This window comes from Phyllobates terribilis, unplaced genomic scaffold, assembly GCF_046119375.1.
Source record: "Phyllobates terribilis strain yellow unplaced genomic scaffold, ASM4611937v1 Scaffold_1__5_contigs__length_1240528914, whole genome shotgun sequence".
NCBI classification, from domain to species: Eukaryota; Metazoa; Chordata; class Amphibia; order Anura; family Dendrobatidae; genus Phyllobates; species Phyllobates terribilis.
Window position 1 is genome coordinate 1,093,153,622 of NW_027362761.1, and position 22,740 is coordinate 1,093,176,361.

At 43.7% G+C, this 22,740-nt stretch overlaps 1 protein-coding gene across 1 annotated transcript in view; it reads left to right on the forward strand.

Moving 5' to 3' along the window:
- LOC141165732 (uncharacterized) overlaps positions 1 to 21,003 on the forward strand; it is a 31,350-nt gene extending 10,347 nt beyond the window's left edge. Inside the window, exons 2-4 of the mRNA XM_073651628.1 lie at positions 19,632 to 19,773; positions 19,871 to 20,018; positions 20,099 to 21,003. Coding sequence (XP_073507729.1) covers positions 19,632 to 19,773; positions 19,871 to 20,018; positions 20,099 to 20,867 — 1,059 coding nt within the window. The 3' untranslated portion in view covers positions 20,868 to 21,003. The remainder of the gene's footprint in view (positions 1 to 19,631; positions 19,774 to 19,870; positions 20,019 to 20,098) is intronic.
- Positions 21,004 to 22,740: the final 1,737 nt, after the last annotated feature.

Sequence of the window (22,740 nt, forward strand, 5' to 3'; positions counted from 1 at the left end):
CATTGTGTCTGTCATATTCATCCCGTAATCGTTGTATATCTGCCAGCTTGAACCTCATACTCATTGTACTGTTTGGATCTATGTAATGACAACAGGTTGGACCAATAATTTGACACATTCCTCCCTGGGCCGCAGTTAGGTAGTCTAACACTACAGTATGTTGATTAGTAACAATTATAAGTTGATTTTGGACAGCTATACTAGTATTAAGTATATCCATAATATCCCATATCTGATCATCTAGATAGTCGGTGGCCTGAACTAATTTATCTCACATCTGCATCAACATTGGATACACAAAGAAAGTGCTGAATATTTTATTAGGAATTCCCATTTGGACCACATGTGGCCTACCTGAAGGTCTAGGCGAGTTGTCGGCTGCTCTTTTGTATAGTGTGTGTTTAGGTACTGCTTGCATATCTACCTGCTGATTCTGAACTATAAATGTGGCCGGTATTAAGCGTCCTAGAGTACATGCACCTTTTATTCCTACTGGGAGCCATTTGTATGCTCCATTTCCACAAATCCAGAAGGTTCCTTCAGGCAGATCCCATATTGCAGAGTGTTGGAGCACCAACCTATGTACCAAATCTAAAAATTTAGATACATTCTGAAGTATACACCAAGGGGGTTTTTGACCTAATGGACTACAGTATCCTGCATCTGGATTTTCACAAGTTGGTGTACCTGGGTCATATGCACTTGACTCATTACATAATATATTACCTGGTATCTTTGAACATGTATCATTGTTTCCATCGGGGAATAATTGTGAATATTTCCAACCATTATTGTGTATGTATTTTTCTACTATATCAGGTTTAAAAGGTTGAGAAGAAGATACTGTGCTACTAAAACTGAGTTGTATATTTTCTGTCATATTACCTTGCCACCAGGGAAATCCCACCCACCCCACAACTGGGATGGCAACAGTGGTGTTCCATAATCTAGAATTAACGGTTTGGTTATTTGCTAATTTGTCTGAGCAATTAGTCCATGTAAACACTTCCTCAGGGGTCATGGGTACGGCCAGGAAGGGTATGCTCGTGGCTGATATTGGAGAATGCGTACAAATCCAACAGTCTGCTATTTTCTGTCCGCCATCGAGCAGCCCGTTTACCAATGTCTCATGATGTTTTATAAATTTATTATCTGCAGGTTTTGGGGAACTTAGTTTATCCCACAGGTCTCCCTGATCTATCGTTATAGCTAACACAAGTACAATCACCACTATTTCTTTTTGCAATGGCTTGCATGTACCCATGCTGATTTTCCTTCCAATTTTACTGCAGTTGGAGTTGTCAATAACACCTGATATGGACCCTCAAATCTGGGTTCTAGCGTTCTTCTGTTATGTCTTTTTACGTAAACTTCGTCTCCTGGTTGCAGCTTGTGCGTTCCCTCAATGGAATCAGGATCTGGAATGGAAGAGAACACTAAAGAGTGTATTTTAGACACATGCTTACATAAATTTTGTACATAAGCAGTTAAGCTTTCAGTTTCTAACATTAAAGTCTGTGGGAAATACAATCCTGTATTGGCAACTCTACCAAACAATATTTCATGGGGGGTGAGTTTGCTCTTTCCCTGGGGGGTGTTTCTGACTGAATACAATGTTATTGGGAGACACTCAGTCCATGGTTTCTGTGTTTCTGCCATGGCTTTCTGTATTTTTAACTTAAGTGTTCCATTCATTCTCTCAACCTTACCAGAACTCTGTGGGTGGTAAGGGGTGTGTAGTTCACTTTTTATACACAACATTTTCATTACATTCTGAAAGATCTCTCCAGTAAAATGTGTACCTCTATCTGACTCGATCACTTCTGGGATACCATAACGGGGTACCAGTTCATGTGCTATTTTTACTGCAGTGACTTTAGCCGTGGCTGTATGAACTGGATAAGCCTCTGGCCACCCCGAAAACATGTCCACACATACCAGTACATACTCATAGTGTCCATGCTTAGGCATCTGGATGTAATCGATCTGAAGTCTCTGGAACGGATATAGTGGTCTTACATGGTGCTTCTGGGGGGTCTTAACAGTCTGTCCTGGATTGTGGGCTAAACAGATTTCACAAGAACCACATTTTGCTCGAGCTACCTGGCCGAACCCTGGGGCTAACCACTTCTGTCTGACCCTCTGTATCATACCGTTTGCAGACACATGTGTAGGTCCGTGGGCTTCACTGACCACAACAGGGTACCACGCTCGGGGGAGACAAAGCTCATCTCCTTTTCTCCATAGTCCTTCTTTTTCTTCTGCCCCCTGTTTCTGCCACTCTTCTTTTTCTTCTCTACTCACCTGCTGGTGGGCTTCTTTGAGCCGTGTAATTAAGTCAAATTCTGATACTGCACTAATAGTGTGGTCAGTTGTCAGAGGTTTTACTGCAGCTCGCTTAGCAGCCTTGTCGGCTCCGTCATTACCCCTAGCTATCTCGGTGTCGAGTCTTACATGTGCAGGTACTTTTATTACTGCTACTTGTTTGGTTGAGGCAGCTGATTCTAGGATTTGTCTAATCATTTGTCAGTGGCTAAATTTAGAGACAATATGCGGCGAAAAGTGAGGTTTGGTGGCATTAGTAAGGAGCATTGTAATCTAAGATGTCTAGCCATTGAAATGTGTTTTGGCAATACCTGATTCAGTATGCCATGTACATCATGTGTAGTTTGTACTATTAAGGCATGGTCTAGTACTATTTCTGAGGCTTTTTCTACCAAAAGAGAGACAGCTGCTACTACTCTGACACATGATGGTGCAGCTTTGGTAACATTATCTAATTGAGCAGAATAGTATGCGACAGGTCTTTGTTTATTTTCATGTTTCTGTGTTAGTACTCCTGTAGCATGATTAGACATTTCCGCAGCCATTAATTGGAATGGTTTGGCGTAGTCTGGGATTCCCAAGGCCGGGGCTGACATGAGACCTTTCTTGAGGTCTTGAAAGGCTATGAGCGCTGATTCAGTTAACTGAAAAGGCTCGATTTTTAAACAATCATATAGAGGTTGCATAAGCTGACTAGCATGTATAACCCATTGTCTGCAGTGTGATACTATTCCCAAAAATGCTCTTAATGTTTTGTAGTTCTTGGGAGGAACAAGATCTCTAATGATTTTTAGTCTGTCGGCGGTGAGGTGCCGAATACCTTGTGAAATGCAGTGTCCTAGAAATACTACCGTAGTCATACAAAGTTGTACTTTTTTCTTGTTAACTTTACAGCCCATGTCTGCTAGAAATATTAACAATCTTATTGTGTTGCTGTTTGCGGACTCTTGAGCAGGGGCACATAATAATAGGTCATCAACATATTGAAGAATTACAACCTCATCCGTAGGTTTGAAATTTTGAAGAACTGATCTCATAGCTTCTGAGTACAAGGTAGGTGAATGTATCATACCCTGTGGTAATCTTGTCCATGCTAATTGTCTATTCTTAAATGTAAATGCAAACAGTTTGTAACAGTCTGGGTGTAATGGTACTGAAAAAAATGCATTTGATAAGTCTATGACAGAAAATACTCGTGCTGTTGCTGGGATCTGTGATAGCAACGTGTGTGGATTTGGCACAACAGGAGTAATAGGTTCCAAAATTTTATTTATCTCTCTTAAATCATGTACCATCCGGTATCTAGCAGCTGACCCCTCAGTAGATTTCTTTTTTACGGGGTACAACGGTGTATTGGCTGGTGACTTTACTTCTATCAGTACTCCAGTTTTTAGATAATCTTTTATCTGTTCTCCTATGGCGTGTTCTTGTTGGGCACTAATAGGATACTGTCTCAATTGGGGTAGTGTCACACCTGGAACAGGAGTGACTTTTACTGGAGCTATTGGCATTAGTCCTACATCGGTGTCATGTTGTGCCCATAATTTTTCTGGTACCTCAGAAAGATCTAAAATAATTTGGGTAGGGGCAGGATCTTTCTCATCCTCTAAGGCTTGGACTTTTACAATGTTTTCTAGAGACTCTTGGTCATCAGGCACCAAAATTTGGACTCTACCATCCTCCAAAAATTGGATATTCATTTCTGTCTGCTTTAATAGGTCTGTACCTAGAAGACAAGTAGGTGCCCCTTTGACAAAAAGAAATTTAGATAAAAATATTTTAGATCCTATCTTTGTTTCAAGGGGAATACTATATGGGAGTGGCCTGATTCCTCCATCATACCCTTCGGTATAGGTTACATCATCTGATAAACAATCAGCATTTGGTAAGGCGTCTTCATTGAGGACGGAGGAAGTTGCTCCGGTATCTATTAGAAAAGGGCATTGTTTTCCTGCTACTTTTACCTGAATTATTGGGCGCCTTCCAGTCAAAGTGGTTTGCATCACGTCTAGTCACTCGCTTGCTGCAGGAGCAGAAGCCTGTACTGTCTTTTCTTGTGATTCTCTTGGGACATAGGTACCATCTTCTATATCCCTGGCTTTTTTCCTGCATTCTCTAATCCAATGTCCTCCCATAGTTTCCTGTTAAACCTGTCATGCCTTGCTACCTGAAAAGTTTTGCAAACTTTCCCTAAATTCTTAGTTGCTTCTACACCACACCTTTCTTTCACGATTGTATAGACATCTTGTTCATCATTTGTGGTCTTAGTCTGTTTGTTGCCCATTTTTCCTGACTATTCTTACCTTAGGAGGCTTTTTGGGTTAGATAAAATATATTCTATATTTTACCTTTCCTCGTTACCTATTCTGTCCTAAGGAGCCATTGTTGCCCATTTTTCCTGACTATTCCTACCTTAGGAGGCTTTTTGGGTTAGATAAAATATATTCTATATTTTACCTTTCCTCGTTACCTATTCTGTCCTAAGGAGCCAGTATCTGAAACGGTTTCTCTGGACCGTTTTGTCTGAAGTGTAGAGTAATTCTAACACACATATATATGGCAACAAGGGCAAGACCAACAATACATAAAATGAACCATACAGTCTCCATTATATATCGTGTCCCTGGAGTATTATCATTACTTCCATGGGCTCATTCTGTCAATCTCTTATCCGTCAAAAAGGAGGACAAAGGTTCGGGAGTTAAGCGTGAGCGAAGGTTTCCCCGAAAGGACACAACCTTATGACTCAGTTAGGCAATCTCCGTAATACTTATGTCATCTACCTTAGTGCGGCTTATGAGGCTATTCCCGACATCCACATCTCTTTCATACCATCCGTTTCATAACCTTCTCTGACCTCTCCTTCGGCAGATCCTACAGTATATACATGAATGACCCGAGCTATAGGTATCCTTCTCTACTAGTTCCTCAATCCCAACACAAGATATGCATGAAATTTACGGACTATCGCAGAGCAGATGTAAGAGAACTAACAGTGTCTCTTACCTGGCCAGGTTTGTCATCTGCTGTTCCGATGTCCCAATCTCAGCGGTTACTCGTGCCGGTCGATGAACTTGAAGGAATACGCAGACCTCGGGTCCCTGTTTCGGGCGCCAGGAATTGTTAGGATCATTCAGCCATGGAGGGTCCTTGTTGGAGTCGGGGTATCCCCGTAACAAGAAATACACAGACACGTAGTGTATAATCAAGTACTGGGAAGCCCCTGAGCGCGTCTGCCTCTATAGGTGCTGTCCCTTTATTTATACTAATAATCTTAGTTTTTTTTTGTCACACATGCGCAGTAAAATGCCTTTGTTTCACAAGCAGTGAAGTGATGATTCATAACAGTGGAATGTTGATAAGAAAGTTTCATAAACAGAAAAGTGATAGCAGTAGAAGGTTGCTGAGACAGCTAAAAACAAGTTACAATCTAATTTCTGGGCGTCAGTCCAAATGTCCAGATAAGGGAAGAATAACTTCATCTGTGTCTTACATCGTAGTCTTGGGTGAAGTATAACTCCTATCATCCTCTCACAGCACATGGGGACACCAAGCCTGAGGTATACAGCACATAGGGTACACAGAGCCTGGAGTATACAGCACATAGGGTACACAGAGCCTGGGGTATACAGCACATGGAGACACCAAGCCTGAGCTATACAGCACATAGGGAACACAGAGCCTGAGGTATACAGCACATAGGGTACACAGAGCTTGAGGTATACAGCACACAGGGGACACAGAGCCTGAGGTATACAGCACATAGGGTACAGAGAGCCTGAGGTATACAGCACATAGGGTACACAGAGCCTGAGGTATACAGCACATAGGGTACACCAAGCCCGAGGTATACAGCACATAGGGAACACAGAGCCTGAGGTATATAGCACATAGGGTACACAGAGCCTGAGGTATACAGCACATAGGGTACACAGAGCCTGGGGTATACAGCACATGGAGACACCAAGCCTGAGCTATACAGCACATAGGGAACACAGAGCCTGAGGTATACAGCACATAGGGTACACAGAGCTTGAGGTATACAGCACACAGGGGACACAGAGCCTGAGGTATACAGCACATAGGGTACACAGAGCCTGAGGTATACAGCACATAGGGTACACCAAGCCCGAGGTATACAGCACATAGGGAACACAGAGCCTGAGGTATATAGCACATAGGGTACACAGAGCCTCAGGTATACAGCACATAGGGAACACAGAGCCTGAGGTATACAGCACATAGGGAACACAGAGCCTGAGGTATACAGCACATAGGGGAACACAGAGCCTGAGGTATACAGCACATAGGGGACACAGAGCCTGAGGTATACAGCACATAGGGGAACACAGAGCCTGAGGTATACAGCTCATAGGGAACACAGAGCCTGAGGTATACAGCACATAGGGTACACAGAGCCTGAGGTATACAGCACATAGGGAACACAGAGCTTGAGGTATACAGCACATAGGGTACAGAGAGCCTGAGGTATACAGCACATAGGGTACAGAGAGCCTGAGGTATACAGCACATAGGGAACACAGAACCTGAGTTATACAGCACATAGGGTACACCAAGCCCGAGGTATACAGCACATAGGGTACACAGAGCCTGAGGTATACAGCACATAGGGGACACAGAGCCTGGGGTATACAGCACATAGGGGACACCAAGCCTGAGCTATACAGCACATAGGGTACACAGAGCCTGAGGTATACAGCACATAGGGTACACCAAGCCCGAGGTATACAGCACATAGGGTACAGAGAGCCTGAGCTATACAGCACATAGGGTACACCAAGCCCGAGGTATACAGCACATAGGGTACAGAGAGCCTGAGGTATACAGCACATAGGGTACAGAGAGCCTGAGGTATACAGCACATAGGGTACACAGAACCTGAGGTATACAGCACATAGGGTACACAGAGCCTGGGGTATACAGCACATAGGGTACAGAGAGCCTGAGGTATACAGCACATAGGGTACACCAAGCCCGAGGTATACAGCACATAGGGTACACAGAGCCTGAGGTATACAGCACATAGGGTACACAAAGCCTGAGGTATACAGCACATAGGGTACACCGAGCCCGAGGTATACAGCACATAGGGTACACAGAGCCTGAGGTATACAGCACATAGGGGACACAGAGCCTGAAGTATACAGCACATAGGGTACAGAGAGCCTGAGGTATACAGCACATAGGGTACACAGAGCCTGAGGTATACAGCACATAGGGTACACAGAGCCTGAGGTATACAGCACATAGGGTACAGAGAGCCTGAGGTATACAGCACATAGGGTACACAGAGCCTGAGGTATACAGCACATAGGGTACAGAGAGCCTGAGGTATACAGCACATAGGGTACACCGAGCCCGAGGTATACAGCACATAGGGGACACAGAGCCTGGGGTATACAGCACATAGGGTACACAGAGCCTGAGGTATACAGCACATAGGGAACACAGAGCCTGAGGTATACAGCACATAGGGTACACAGAGCCTGAGGTATACAGCACATGGAGACACCAAGCCTGAGGTATACAGCACATGGAGACACCAAGGCTGAGCTATACAGCTCCTTCCTTGTCTCTGATGGGAAGGGGTTAAATGATATTACTTTTTTTTCTTTTTTAAATATGGTGATTGGATCCACTCGTGGCTTTGGAATACATCCAATCAAGACCAAATAGCCCAGTGTGAACAAGGCTTTATCACTATCTGTAGAATTAATTAGACTTTTATTATAAAGCATTTTGCTCATGTATAAACACAACTCTCATGATGAGAGTTTTTACATGACACGAACTCTTTCCCTGTGACCATATAGAACGTTTCTTTGATGTTGTATTCGCCTAATGTTGCCAGCAGTTGTCACTGTTGCAGTAGATAACTCAATACAATTCCGACTATTGCACATTGTGAGTCTGAGTATGACAAGGGAAATGATTCATAACCAGGGCTGCCAACTGTCCAGAAATTCCAGAACAGTCCATAAAAATATTTAAAAAAAAATTGCCCTGTCCTTAAAAAAAATTTAAGGTGTTATTTTTTGAAGATGACAAAACTTCTACAGAATATTTTTACTTGAATTATTATTTTACAGTGCACAGTGAATGCAGCTGATGTCTTCATATCGGAATTATGGGCTGTAGACGGATCACTTATAATCATAATGATTTATTGTGGTTTTCCAATGTGTCTGTGAAAATATCTGTCCGTGATTTTTTGATAAGTTGTCCAGGAAAAATAAAGAGTCAAGTTGGCAACCCAGTTAATAAGTCAGGTAAAAATAGCAGACTACATCACATTTTACATGTAGCATAATGCTGCAACTTGAAAACAACCTAGGTTTATGTGTGAGCTGTATAAGTCCATATTAATAGGGTTTAAGAATTCAAGAAATCAGCCCCAGAAAATGATACAAAATGAAAAAAAAGCTGCTGCAACACTATTACAGGATGCTTATAGCTTAACGTGGCAGCCCAGTGCCAGAAGAATGGCTTAATAAATTGCTTGTCAGTCTAGGGTCTTTTTACCTGTGACGATAAATGTATAAACATGAACCCCATGCTGTTGCTTCTAGTCATTGGGGTGTTGCAGGCGGCTGTAACAGTCACCATTCACTACACAGTGAGGAGTGCTGTGATTACTTCCCCTGCTTCTTGACTTACAGCCCGCTCTGCACACGCACAAACACACCGCAGAGCAAGTTGTCAATCATTGTGCAGGGAGAGTAAGCACAGCGCCTTCAATGTGTCGTGAGCGGTGACTGTTACAGCTGCTTTCACCACCTCGATGACTTTAAAGGGACTGTCCGCACAGAATTACTATTCAAACTGTGTTTCCTACCGCTCTGCTTCATGGTGCGGCGAATCATTTATACACACCTTCCTATCTGCATGGTTTCCATCTATCTCCTCATTTCTCTGGCCCTATAAAGCAGGAGCTGTCAAAGAAGAGAGGGTGGAGATTAAGGGAAAACAAGCAGGTTGGAAGGTGTATTTAAATAAATGGCCACGGCATAAAGCGCCGAGCGGTGGTACTTAGTTTGAGCAGTCACTGTGCTCAAACTGCTGACAGAGTCCCTTTAAGTGAGTGACTGCAGGGAAAATATAACTTCACTTTCTTCCTGAAGCCGCTCTTCCACTAATCCAGCAAAATATGGTTGAAGTACTATTTACCTGCAGATTACCACTACATTTCTAGGTAAATACCATATTTTGCAGACTATAAGATGTACTTTCTCCCCACCAAATTTGGGTGGAAAGTGGGGGTATGTATTATAATCCGAATGTAGCTTACCGGAGCAGGGTCACAGGTGGCAGGGTCGGCAGCAATAGGGCGATGCTGCAGGTCCTGGGATGGGAAGAGGGAGTGTCTCGAATGTGGTCTTCAAGAAAATGTCAGTGGTGCGGGCAGGAGCAGAGTCCCCGCTCTGCACATTGCTCTCCCGGTGGTTGGTTTCAGGAAAATAGCCGTCGGAGGTGGCGCATGCACTGATTTAGATCTCAGCTCAATGCCGGGACACCCCTTCCTCCCAGCTCAGGGCCCGCAGCATGGCCCCACTCCTGCTGCGGCAACCCTGCCTCCTGTGACCCCGCTACACCGCTGCCACTTTGGTAAGCTAAATTGGGACTATAAGAAGGACCCCCATTTGACACATTAAACTTTTTTTCCTACTTTCCTCCTCAAAATTTCTGGTGCATCTTATAGTCCGCAAAATACGGTATTCTTTTTTTGTAGCAGACAGTTTTGTTGTAAATTTTAAAGACAAGAATAAATGTGTGATCTAGTTTTATAAAATTGATCAACAAATAGGCTATGAATATTAGATTGATGATACTCTGACTATCTACACCCCCATTGATCAGCTGTTTGAAGAAGCCAAGAAACTAGTACAAGTACCGCACTATATTCAACATTTTCAGCAGGTTGGTTTGTAGTATTCCTGCTCTGTAGTTTTGAAAGCAGTGATGCAAAGTATTGCAGCGTTATGTTATTCACTTCAATAGAGCAACTCTACAATATTGTGCAAGGCCGTTAATAAGAGTACAAGCAAGTATGACCAAGAATGCAAGCTGCTGAAAGCAATGATGCTGCAGAGATTGCATGAAAGCCAAAGCCTCTTTAAATAGCTGATTGGAAGGAGTGCTCATAGTCGGATTATAATGAGGGCAATCTGGGCTACCGCATGGGCCCTGATCCTCCAGGGGGCTCCGGGGTGTCTATGGCCAGATTGCCCTCATTATATGTGTGGCGCCGCGGCACATACCGGCCGACAGTGGCGGGGGGCCCCCGGACCGCTCCACCAGCAGCGGCGCACGGCTGCTTCTTCTTCGGCCAGGCCAGCACTGCAGCAGTTAACTTCCCTGTGCTGGCCCGGCCGTGTCACTGCTAGGAGACATGGCCCTGTGCGCGGCAGTGTCTCCTAGCTGTGACGTCACACAGTGCGCGCCCGGCCTGCCCTGCTGCACCGGAAAAGAGCAGGAGGACTGGAGCCGAGCCGGGGGATGGTGAGTGTGTGTGTGTGTCTGTGTGTGTGTGTGAGTGAGTGTGAGTGTGTGTGTGTGTCTGTGTGTGTGTGTGAGTGTGTGTGTGTGTATGTATGTGTGCGTGTGCGTGTGTGTGCAGGCAGATATCATTGTGTGATGTCTGTTTATATGTATTTTTGTGTTTCAAATGTGTTTATGCGTGTATGTATATGTCTGTATATGTTTGTGTGCGTGCGTGCGTGACTGCGTGCTGCCTCCTGCTGAGTATAGATGGCACCGTGCGGCCTCCTGCTGTCTCTGGGGGGGCGCCTTGCGGCCTCCCGCTGTGTATAGATTGCGCCGTGCGGCCTCCCGCTGTGTATAGATGGCGCCGTGTGGCCTCCCGCTGTGTATAGATGGCGCTGTGTGGCCTCCCGCTGTGTATAGATGGCGCCGTGCGGCATCCCGCTGTGTATAGATGGCTACGTGCAGCCTCCCGCTGTGTATAGATGGCTACGCGCAGCCTCCCGCTGTGTATAGATGGCTAGGTGCGGCCTCCTGCTGTGTATAGATGGCTATGTGCGGCCTCCTGCTGTGTATAGATGGCTACGTGCGGCCTCCTGCTGTGTATAGATGGCTACATGCGGCCTCCTGCTGTGTATAGATGGCTACGTGCGGCCTCCCGCTGTGTATAGATGGCTACGTGCGGCCTCCTGCTGTGTATAGATGGCTACGTACGGCCTCCCGCTGTGTATAGATAGCTACGTGTGCTCAATATTGAGTCATACAATTAATGTAAGGCTATGTGCCCACGATGCAGAAATGCTCCGGATTTTTTTTGAGCGTTTCTGCATCTCCCTGGCAGAAAAAACGCATGCGGATTGTACATGCATTTTTCCTACCAAGGACTTGCGGGTGTGAAGCGTTCTTCACATGCATTTCCGCATGTGGGTTGACAAGCGCTTTCCAAGCGATTTTAACATCACTTGGAAAGTGCTTGACAACTTGGTCAAACTATATAAAGCCATGCAACCGGCATGGATTTATATAGTGTGACCGTAAAAGAATGGTAAAAAATAAATATATAATTACCTTCTGATGGCCTGCCGACGTCAGCGGTCGCGTGACCCGTCACATGATTAAATGACGTCACGGCAGGTCCTTTTCAGACCATCACGAGCTGCCGGCAAGCCAGGACGCATCGGATAAAGACACCGGGGGCCATCAGAAGGTAAGTATAATATTTATTTTTTATTTTATTCTTTTTTTTACAGGTTCTATGGTACCCGGGTCCGGAAGAGAGTCTCCTCTTCTCCAAACCCGGGTACCATCCGCACATTGAAACGCATGGATTCTGCATGTACAGCTGCAGTGATGCGGATTCCATGTGCTCCAATGCAAGTCAATGGCTGCGGATTTTTCCGCAATGATAATCCGCAGCGGAAATTTCCGCAGCATGTGCACAGCACATGCGGATTATCATTGGGGAACATGGCAGACCTTCTACCAAGCGTTTTTTAAGGTTTTCTGCAGCGGACTTGCCGCTGCGGAAACGCTTAAAAAACGCATAGTGGGCACACAGCCTAAAAAAAATTATTATAATTAATATTGTGCCAAATTAATTTCACGTGAACTATCCCATGATCTATCACAGGGGATCATGTGACATGTCACGTGATACATCAGGTGTGTGTGTGTGGGGGGGGGGGGGTGCACCTTCTAAACTGCCCGGGGCCCTTGCTACTCTTAATCCACCCCTGGGAGTGCTGATAGTCAAAAACCCACTGATCTAAGGTAGAGATGAAACTATTTAAAAAGATGTATTACCTCTTCTTCTTATATAAGAATAATTGTATATATACAGTGGGTACGGAAAGTATTCAGACCCCTTTAAACTTTTCACTTTTTGTTTCATTGCAGCCATTTGGTAAATTCTAAAAAGTTAATTTTTTTTTTCTCATTAAAGTACACCCTGCACCCCATCTTGACTGAAAAAAAAAAACAAAACAGAAATGTAGAAATTTTTGCAAATTTATTAAAAAAGAAAAACTGAAATATCACATGGTCATAAGTATTCAGACCCTTTGTTCAGTATTGAGTAGAAGCACCCTTTTGAGCTAGTACAGTCATGAGTCTTCTTGGGAATGACGCAACAAGTTTTTCACACCTGGATTTGGGGATCCTCTTCCATTCTTCCTCGCAGATCCTCTCCAGTTCCGTCAGGTTGGATGATGAACGTTGGTGGACAGCCATTTTCAGGTCTCTCCAGAGATGCTCAATTGGGTTTAGGTCAGGGTTCTGGCTGGGCCAGTCAAGAATGGTCACAGAGTAGTTCTGAAGCCACTCCTTTGTTTTTTTTAGCTGTGTGATTAGGGTCATTGTCTTTTTAGAAGGTGAACCTTCGGCCAAGTCTGAGGTCCAGAGCACTCTGGAAGATGTTTTCATCCAAGATATCTCTGTACTTAGCCACATTCATGTTTCTTTCAATTGCAACCAGTCGTCCTGTCCCTGCAGCTGAAAAACACCCATAACATGACGCTGCCACCACCATGTTTCACTGTTGGGATTGTATTGGGCAGGTGATGAGCAGTGCCTGGTTTTCTCCACATATACCGCTTAGAATTATCACCAAAAAGTTCTATCTTCATTTCATCAGAGCAGAGAATCTTATTTCTCATAGTCTGGGAGTCCTTCATGTGTTTTTGAGCAAAATCTATGCAGGTTTTCATATGTCTTGCACTGAGGAGAGGCGTCCGTCGGACCACTCTGCCATAAAGGCCCGACTGGTGGAGGGCTTCAGTGATAGTTGACTTTGAGGAACTTTCTCCCATCTCCCTATTGCATCTCTGGAGCTCAGTCACAGTGATCTTGGGGTTCTTCTTTACCTCTCTCACCAAGGCTCTTCTCCCACGATCGCTCAGTTTGGCTGGACGGCCTGGTCTAGGAAGACTTCTGGTGGTCCCAAACTTCTTCCATTTAAGGATTATGGAGGCCACTGTGCTCTTAGGATCCTTGAGTAATGCAGAAATTCTTTTGTAACCTTGGCCAGATCTGTGCTTTGCCACAATTCTGTCTCTGAGCTCCTTGGGCAGTTCCTTTGAGCTCATGATTCTCATTTGGTCTGACATGCACTGTGAGCTGTGAGGTCTTATATTGACAGGTGTGTGCCTTTCCAAATCAAGTCCTATCGGTTTAATTAAACACAGCTGGACTCCAATGAAGGAGTAGAACCATCTCAATGAGGATCACAAGGAAATGGACAGCATGTGACTTAAATATGAGTGTCTGAGCAAAGGGTCTGAATACTTATGACCATGTGATATTTCAGTTTTTCTTTCTTAATAAATTTGCAAAAAAATTCTACATTTCTGTTTTTTTTTTTGAGTCAAGATGGGGTGCAGAGTGTACTTTAATACTTTAATGAGAAAAAAAATGAACTTTTTAGAATTTACCAAATGGCTGCAATGAAACAAAGAGTGAAAAATTTAAAGGGGTCTTAATACTTTCCGTACCCACTGTGCATACAGTACAGACCAAAAGTTTGGACACACCTTCTCATTTAAAGATTTTTCTGTATTTTCATGACTTTGAAAATTGTACATTCACACTGAAGGCATCAAAACTATGAATTAACACATGTGGAATTATATACTTAACAAAAAAATGTGAAACAACTGAAAATATGTCTTGTATTCTAGGTTCTTCAAAGTAGCGACCTTTTGCTTTGATGACTGCTTTGCACACTCTTGCCATTCTCTTGATGAGCTTCAAGAGGTAGTCACCGGAAATGGTCTTCCAACAATCTTGAAGACCATTTTTGGTTTTGATGCCTTCAGTGTGAATGTACAATTTTCATAGTCATGAAAATACATAAAAATCTTTAAATGAAAAGGTGTGTCCAAACTTTTGGTCTGTACTGTATATATTATAGTTTCGTAATTTTCCTCTTTCCTGCTGTCATATCTGCTAATACATGAGGGGCTGTAATGCTAACAGATTATAGTTTTTAAGCTGCAAAATAGATTCCATCAATGAAAAACAAATGAATTCTCACTGAGCATGCAGTTGCTACAAATGTTTATGCTAAACAGTAAATTGGAACCTTTGTTTGCTAGTACCATATTTTACAGAGTAATTGCCCCATAATCACAGCAACCTGCCCTTCACACTGACAATACTGGCAATAATGATTTGTCATACTTCACATGTAGCAGCCTTCACTGTGATGACTGTGTTGTGCACTGCATAGCCTTTTGTCCCTTGAAAATGAATGTGAACATCTGTGCTGTGCATATAGTATACACATGCTATGCTTTTAATGTAGCATTGAAGCCATCAGGTTAGCTGCAGCTGAAATATATGTGTTTATTGCAAAGCATTATGGAAGCAGTCAGAATATCATTGATACAAGTTAGTAAAATCTAAGTGTCATCAAAAAGTCTCCAGCAAAAAAAATAAATAAACCCATTTCTTCATTAACAAAATATTTCATTTATTAAAGGATATGGACACTTCTGGTATAATCTTTTTAAGAAAGCAGCGCCAGAACCACCGTCAGTACTTGAATGCAGCACCAGAACCACTGTCAATACATGAATGCAGTGAAAGAAACTCTGTCAGTACATGAATGCAGCTCCAGAAACAAAGGCTGAACATGAATGCAGCGCCAGAAATACCATCAGTACATGAATGCAACAAAAGAACCTCCATCAGTATATGAATGCAGCACCAAACTTAGTTCAGTGATCAATTGTAATGTCAGGTTAACCCCATATACCGTACATTTGTATTGCATGAACCAACAATTCTCAATAATTCCTTAACAACGGCAAGGAGATGCTGGGATTTGTTATTAACAGCCATCATCAGACTGTGGACCATACAGGAACCACAGCACTGATGAGAAATAGTCAGTATCACAAAATAAACTTACATCCAGGTACCTTATAAGTGCCATCTTCTCTGACTGGAGTAATTCCCATTCCTTTTGTCTCTATGTAGCACAGACGCCATGATGAGTTTTCATGCCCAGACTTGCCTCTTTAGCAGCTCTTCCCGACACTGAGTTCTTAAAAATAAAAGCATCATTATATTGCTCCATAAATAAAAATATCTCCCTTGCTCTGCCCATGAATAAATAAATGCCCCTCACTGTGCTTCCTGCATAAAATACCACCCACACACATTGCCCTTTTCTGAAATATCTCCCCCACACTGCCCCTCTCTATAATACTCCCCACACACAGCCCCTCTCCAAAATACTCCCCAACACTGCACCTCTATAAATTACCTCCCACACACTCTGCCCTCCAAAATATCCCCCACTCTGACCATCTGTATAATATCCCCCCACACTTCCCCTCTCCAAAATATCCCCCAAACTGCCCCTCTGTATAATATCTCTCCCACACTGACCCTCTCCAAAACATCCCCCACACTGCTCCTTTATATAACATCTCCCCCTCATAATATCCCCCTTACAACCCCTTTCCATTATGTCCCCCACATACTGCCCCTTTCCATATCTCCCCCAAATTGCCATTTTCCAAATACCCCCCACGCTACTGCCCCTCACTATACTATGCTCCCTTTTACAATCCCTCTAATTGCCCCATAATGTCCCAACTTGCCCTGTAATGTCCCAAATTGTCCCATAATGTCCCAAATTTCCCATAATGTCCCAAATTGCTCCATAATGTCCCAAACTGCCATATTATGTGCCCTCCTAGTAACATAACCCTTCCCTCCCCTGGCCCCTCATCTAAAATAACAACATTTAGGCTGTGTGCCCACGTAGCATTTTTCAAGCGTATATGCTGCGGAATTTCCGCAGCATAAACGCTCCAAAAATGCTTGGTAATCCGCCCCCCATGGTCCTCAATGAGAAGCCGCACTGTCAATGCCCACGCTGCGGTTTTTTCCGCTGCGTTTATGCTCCGCGGAAAAATCCGCAGCATGTCATTTAATTTTGCGGAAGCGCGGCGTAATCGCCGCCATTGACTTGCATTGGGCCGCTTCAAATCCGCAAATATGTAAAAATAATTGCGGAAGTGAAGCGCCTTTGCTGCCGTCTTGTACCTCAAAACCGCAGCAAATAGGAAGTGACGTCACAATTGGGCGTTCCATCCATCCATCCCATGAGCATCCCATAATCCAGGAAGACGAGAATCCCATAATATTCCCGTCTCTCAGGATCATGGCTGCTAACGTGGGATGGTACAAGCGGATGAATGTCAACGTGGGATTCATGATTAGTGTGGTAAGTGTCTGTATGTGTCTGTGTGGTGTGTATGTGGTCTGTATGTGTCTGTGTGGTGTGTATGTGGGGTCTGTGTGGGGTCTGTGTGGAGTCTGTGTGGGGTCTGTGTGCGCGGGTGTCAGCAGGCAGACATAGGCCGATGTGACACTACTACTCCCATCGGCCTATGTCTGTCCCCCGTCCACTCCTGCCAGCAGGATCAGCTCGATGGGAGCAGTAGTTCCCATCAGACTGATCCTGCTGTAAAATGTGCCCCAAAATTAAATTTAATAGCCCCCATATGTGCCTCCATATATTATTGACCCTATCCCCCCCCCCCCTATTTTTTTTTTTTTTGGGGGGGGTGCTATCATTATTAAAGTTTTTTTTTTATTTGCCCCAATAATATGTCATCTACTGCCCCCTTTTTTTTCATTGGTGGCCAGTGGTTACCTAAAATAAAATAGTTCATACATTACCTGTCCCCGCCGATCGCCACCTAAAATAAAGTAAAAAATAAAAAAATACACCTATACTCACCTAGACACCTAATTCCCCGAAGCCATCGATCTCCTGTAATAAAATATAAAATAATAAACCACAACCTTATCCTTACCCCTCCGTAGCAGTCCACGAGTGTCCCACGAAGATCTCCAGTTCAGAGCAGCCACATAGAATGTGACCGCTCTGAACCGCTGCCGCCGCTAGAATGAACGGGTTCGCCGGAGTTCAGGCAGCGCTGCTCCGGTGATCTGCTTTACGGCCCCGCTGTATCGTGAGAAATTCCCACGGTACAACAGGGCTGTAAAGGAGGTCACCGGAGCAGCGCTGACTGAATGCACTCCGGTGACCTCAGTCAGGGGCTCATGCTGCTGGGAGCGGACGTGTTCCCGGCAGCGTGAGCTTACAGCAGCCATGACAGCTGTCACATCTCCAGATGTGACAGCTGTGCATGGGAGATCAGCGCAGGAACGTGGACAGGTAACTATTTTTTTTTTTTTTAGTAAAATTAGAATTAAATAAAATTGTGTTTTATTTCAAATAAATTATTTTTTTCTGGGTGTTTGTCTTTTTTCTTTTTAACACTTTGTAGGTTAGTAATGGGGGTGTCTTATTGACGCCCATCATTACTAACCTGGGCTTCATGTCAGCTGGCGCTGACATGAACCCCACCACTATTACCCCCTGCCACCGCACCAGGGCAGCGTGGAAGAGCGAGGCTAAGTGCCAGATTTGGCGCACAAATATGATGCGCCAAATCTGGGGCAGCTGAGGGCTGATATTATAGCCTGGGAGGGGGCCTATAACCATGGCCCCTTTCTAGGCTATTAATATCAGGTCGCAGCTGTCCGCCTAGCCTTTGCTGGCTACAATTTATAGGGGGACCCCATGTCATTTTTTTGGGGGGGGGTCTTCATAAATAGTAGCCAGAAAAGGCAAAGTGGCTAGCCTTTGCTGGCTACAATTTATAGGGGGACCCCATGTAATTTTTTTTGGGGGGGTCTTCATAAATAGTAGCCAGAAAAGGCAAAGTGGCTAGCCTTTGCTGGCTACAATTTATAGGGGGACCCCATGTCATTTTTTTTGGGGGGGTCTTCTTATATAGTGGCCAGAAAAGGCAAAGCGGCTAGCCTTTGCTGGCTACAATTTATAGGGGGACCCCATGTAATTTTTTTTGGGGGGGGTCTTCTTATATAGTGGCCAGAAAAGGCAAAGCGGCTAGCCTTTGCTGGCTACAATTTATAGGGGGACCCCATGTAATTTTTTTTGGGGGGGGTCTTCTTATATAGTGGCCAGAAAAGGCAAAGCGGCTAGCCTTTGCTGGCTACAATTTATAGGGGGACCCCATGTAATTTTTTTTGGGGGGGTCTTCATAAATAGTAGCCAGAAAAGGCAAAGCGGCTAGCCTTTGCTGGCTACAATTTATAGGGGGACCCCATGTAATTTTTTTTGGGGGGGTCTTCATAAATAGTAGCCAGAAAAGGCAAAGTGGCTAGCCTTTGCTGGCTACAATTTATAGGGGGACCCCATGTCATTTTTTTGGGGGGGGGGCTTCCTATATAGTAGCCAGTAAAGGCTAAGCTAACTGCTGCGGCCTGGTATTAATAGCAAAGGAAGGGTCCATGGTTATTGGCTACTTCACAGACTATAACATCAGCCAACAACCGTCTGCTTTCCCTTTGCTATTTATTAAAGCTATGCGTGAGCCCACTTATTTTTTTTGGTTAAAAGATTTTATTAAAGTGAAAGATTATTGTACAGTGTATGTAGGTTCATTCACTGAAAGCTCCTGCATACGCTGTAAGGTTGATTTCTCACGTCCACATATCCACGTTAGTACAGATAAGTGTGACCGAGCATGCTTTGCAATGGGTCTGTGTGTGGGTCTCCGCTGTGTGTGGAAAATGGCATCAACACTCGTCCCGGAGATTGACGTGTGAAAGAACCGTACAATATAGGTGAGGGGTTAGTGTTGGTGTGTGTGCGTACATATCTCCATATGTTTATTTAATTTTTTTTGGGGGGTTAATCTTTTATTCCTCCATTTTGTTTTTAAAATAATATTCACACACGTTATTATTCACTGTAGATTGAAAAATATCCCGAAATATGGGACCGAGCTAGTCCTGACTACAAAGACAAGCAGAAGAAAAAAGACGCCTGGGCCTCTGTGTTGAGCCAAATGTATCCCCAGTGGGTGAATGCTGAACGTGATGCCCAAGAGGAAATTAGTAAGTTTTGATTTTTACACTTATTTTTATATCTATTTATAATTGCACTTTTTGGTGTCAAAGCAGTTCATAAATTGTTTTGGTTGTGTCATTGCAGTGTATGATATTAAAAATCGGTGGAGATCGGTCACCGACCGGCTGGTGAAGTATCACCAGTCGGTGCAAAGTGGCTCATCACCCAAAAAAAGAAAATTTCCTTTTGCGGACGAGCTGGCCTTCATACTAACCAGTAGGAGTTTGCGGAGGTAAATTCCCAAAACATATTAATTGAAATGTTTCCAAAAATGTTGTATTTACATTGGGATTTACCTTTTATTATATACAGAACTGAAGGAAACATCATGGCCCCAACAGCAGAAGAGGACACAAACACAGAGCAAGCAGAGGAGGAATCCGAGGACTTTTTCCAGCTTTCCTCACCGGATCCATCTGCTTCGGCATCTTCAGCATCTGGTTGTCCCTCACATTCTTTGTCCAATCCAGCGGACATCGGGACGGGTTTGGTGACTGATTCTCCTGCTCCTGCTCCAAGTGACGCTGGAAGCTCTGCTGGTGATGTGTTGAGGCCCACTGGGAGGGGGTCTGGTTCTGCTCATCTCGTGGCATCGAGAAGGGCGGGCAAAAAAAAGGCCAAAAGCCACGGGGGTGGGACTATTGTGCTTGAAGCACTCACAAATCGAACCCTCAGCCTTGTGGAAAGGGCATCCCAGGAAGATGCCATCGATAAATTTTGCTCAGCCCAAGCTGCCCGCATCAGATCTCTGCCACGAGATAGGCAGAACATGTACATGACTGCAGCAGGCGCTATGGTCATGGCAATTGAAGAGGCAGCAGTTATGCCCTCGCCCCCAGCCGTAGTATGCGGAATATTTAATTGTTTCAAACCCAGTGTGCCTCCACCACGACCAGCAGCTGCAACCCAGCGTTTTGGGCAGGTTGCTGCAGCATACCGTCCAGAAGATATGCAACCAAGTTATGGTCGGCAAATGGCTCATGGTGCATCATCATTTATCAGAGGACCATCCCCCAACTCTACTTTTTCTCAAGAAATGTTTCCTGGGTACAGCTTTGAAGAAGACCTTCAAAACTTGTAGTTAAAAAATTTTACCCCTCCCTGTCAGCATTTTTGGACCCTAGCAAATACAGACAGCACCTGTAGGTCGATAGATACACAATGTTTTAGAGAATCAGACAATTAACAAAGACCTTTTCTTATGGTCACCTATACCAGGCATCAGGCGTAGGGGACTGTAAGAAAAGGTCTTTCTTTTTATATAATTAAACAACCTACAGGTGCTGCCCGTATTTTAGGGCCCAAAACTGATTAGAGGACAGGTGTGCTGTACACAGTGTGTAATTTTTTCCCAAGTTATGGGCAATGTTTGTCCGATTAAATTTTCTAGAAGTTTGTTGTTTTGTGTTTTTAAAAAGTTTTTTACAGTTATTCTATATTACGTATTAAAAAAATTATTTAAACTATCTGTTAATTTTTTTTTTCAAGTGTATATGTGGTTGGATTGGGTTGTAATGAAAAAGTGTTCCCCTGATCTGCGCTCACCATAGCGCAGGTCAGAGGAACTCTACATTTTTGAAATTTGTTCAAACTAATCTACGTATGTGGTCGGCTGTATACAGTGGTTTTTAAATTAGAAATATACTTTGATATTTTGGACCACAACTATTTTTTGGATGAATACTACTCTCAACACTGTTATTTGCTAGTTCTGTTCTTAGCGCAAGCAAATAACAATGGTGAGGGTTGACTTTAGCAGACAGTACTTGGGAATAGCGCTCTAGGTAGTAATGCCAATTTACAGGCTCTGGTCTTTGTGGGTTGTTCACTTTTGCGTTGACGTATTGTCGAAAAAAAAAATGTAGAAGGTTGCAATTCAAGAAATATTTTAGACAAATTTAAGTTTAACCAAAATTTATTTTTTTTAAAAACATTTTTTTTTACATTTTTATTTTTAAAAAAAAGGAGGAAGTTCTTCTTTTATTGTTCATCAGATCTTCTCTGCTGGTCAGGCTGCTCAACACCAGCACAGGAGTATTGCCAGTGCACGGCACCTTCAGGACTCATGAAGTAGTCAGCGAAGGTTGGCCACAGTTTGAAAGCCTGCTGCGACCTGCAGCCAAGTCTCCTCGGTTGGAGAAGGCATCACGATGGGCTGCAACTTCTGCCAGATGACGGTACATGTGCACCTCACAATTCTGGAAATGGTGGATTTACCAACCCTAAATTGGAGGTGCAGTGATGTATAGCTCTCTCCTGTGGCCAAAAATCTGAAAAGGAAAAATAGATAATTAGAAAAGCCATAAAAAGAAATACAAGCCAACAGTAATTATCCATTATTAATTCATCTTTTAAAAAATTAAGGTCTTTATTACAAAAAACTATTCCAACAATGGGCTCTTTTTTTTTGGGGGGGGGGGGCTCCACATTCTCAATCTTTTTTGGTCATCTTTTGTTTTCTCTTGAGTTCACACATATCAATTTATAATGTGTTTTGACTTTGTGTCTGTGTTTGCCTACGATGTTTGCTCTAGAGTTTACACATCAGTGACCTTTTCAATCTGATCTCTGTGCATGGTGATCTCATGGTCAAGCCAAAAATATGTACACAAAGATAGACACAGTGGAGCCATCACCACAGGGTGGCTAACAAAACCAGGTACACCAGCCATCACCGCAGGGTGGCGAACAAAACCAGGTACATATAAATCAACATTCAACTTACCGCAAGGTGATGAGCAGCCTTTCCTCAGCAGAGATGGCCCTTCGCATTACAGTGTCTTGGAAGTCCAGGTCAGGAGACATAAGGCTTAGCAGCCGATCAAATGCAATAATGTTCAGACGGCAGAACTGTTTAAATTTTTCAGGAAAACTATAGTAAACAGAGAAAAAAAAAATATTAAAAGATAATTTTGGAACATAGTATACAAACAAAACCTTAAAAAAACAGCATA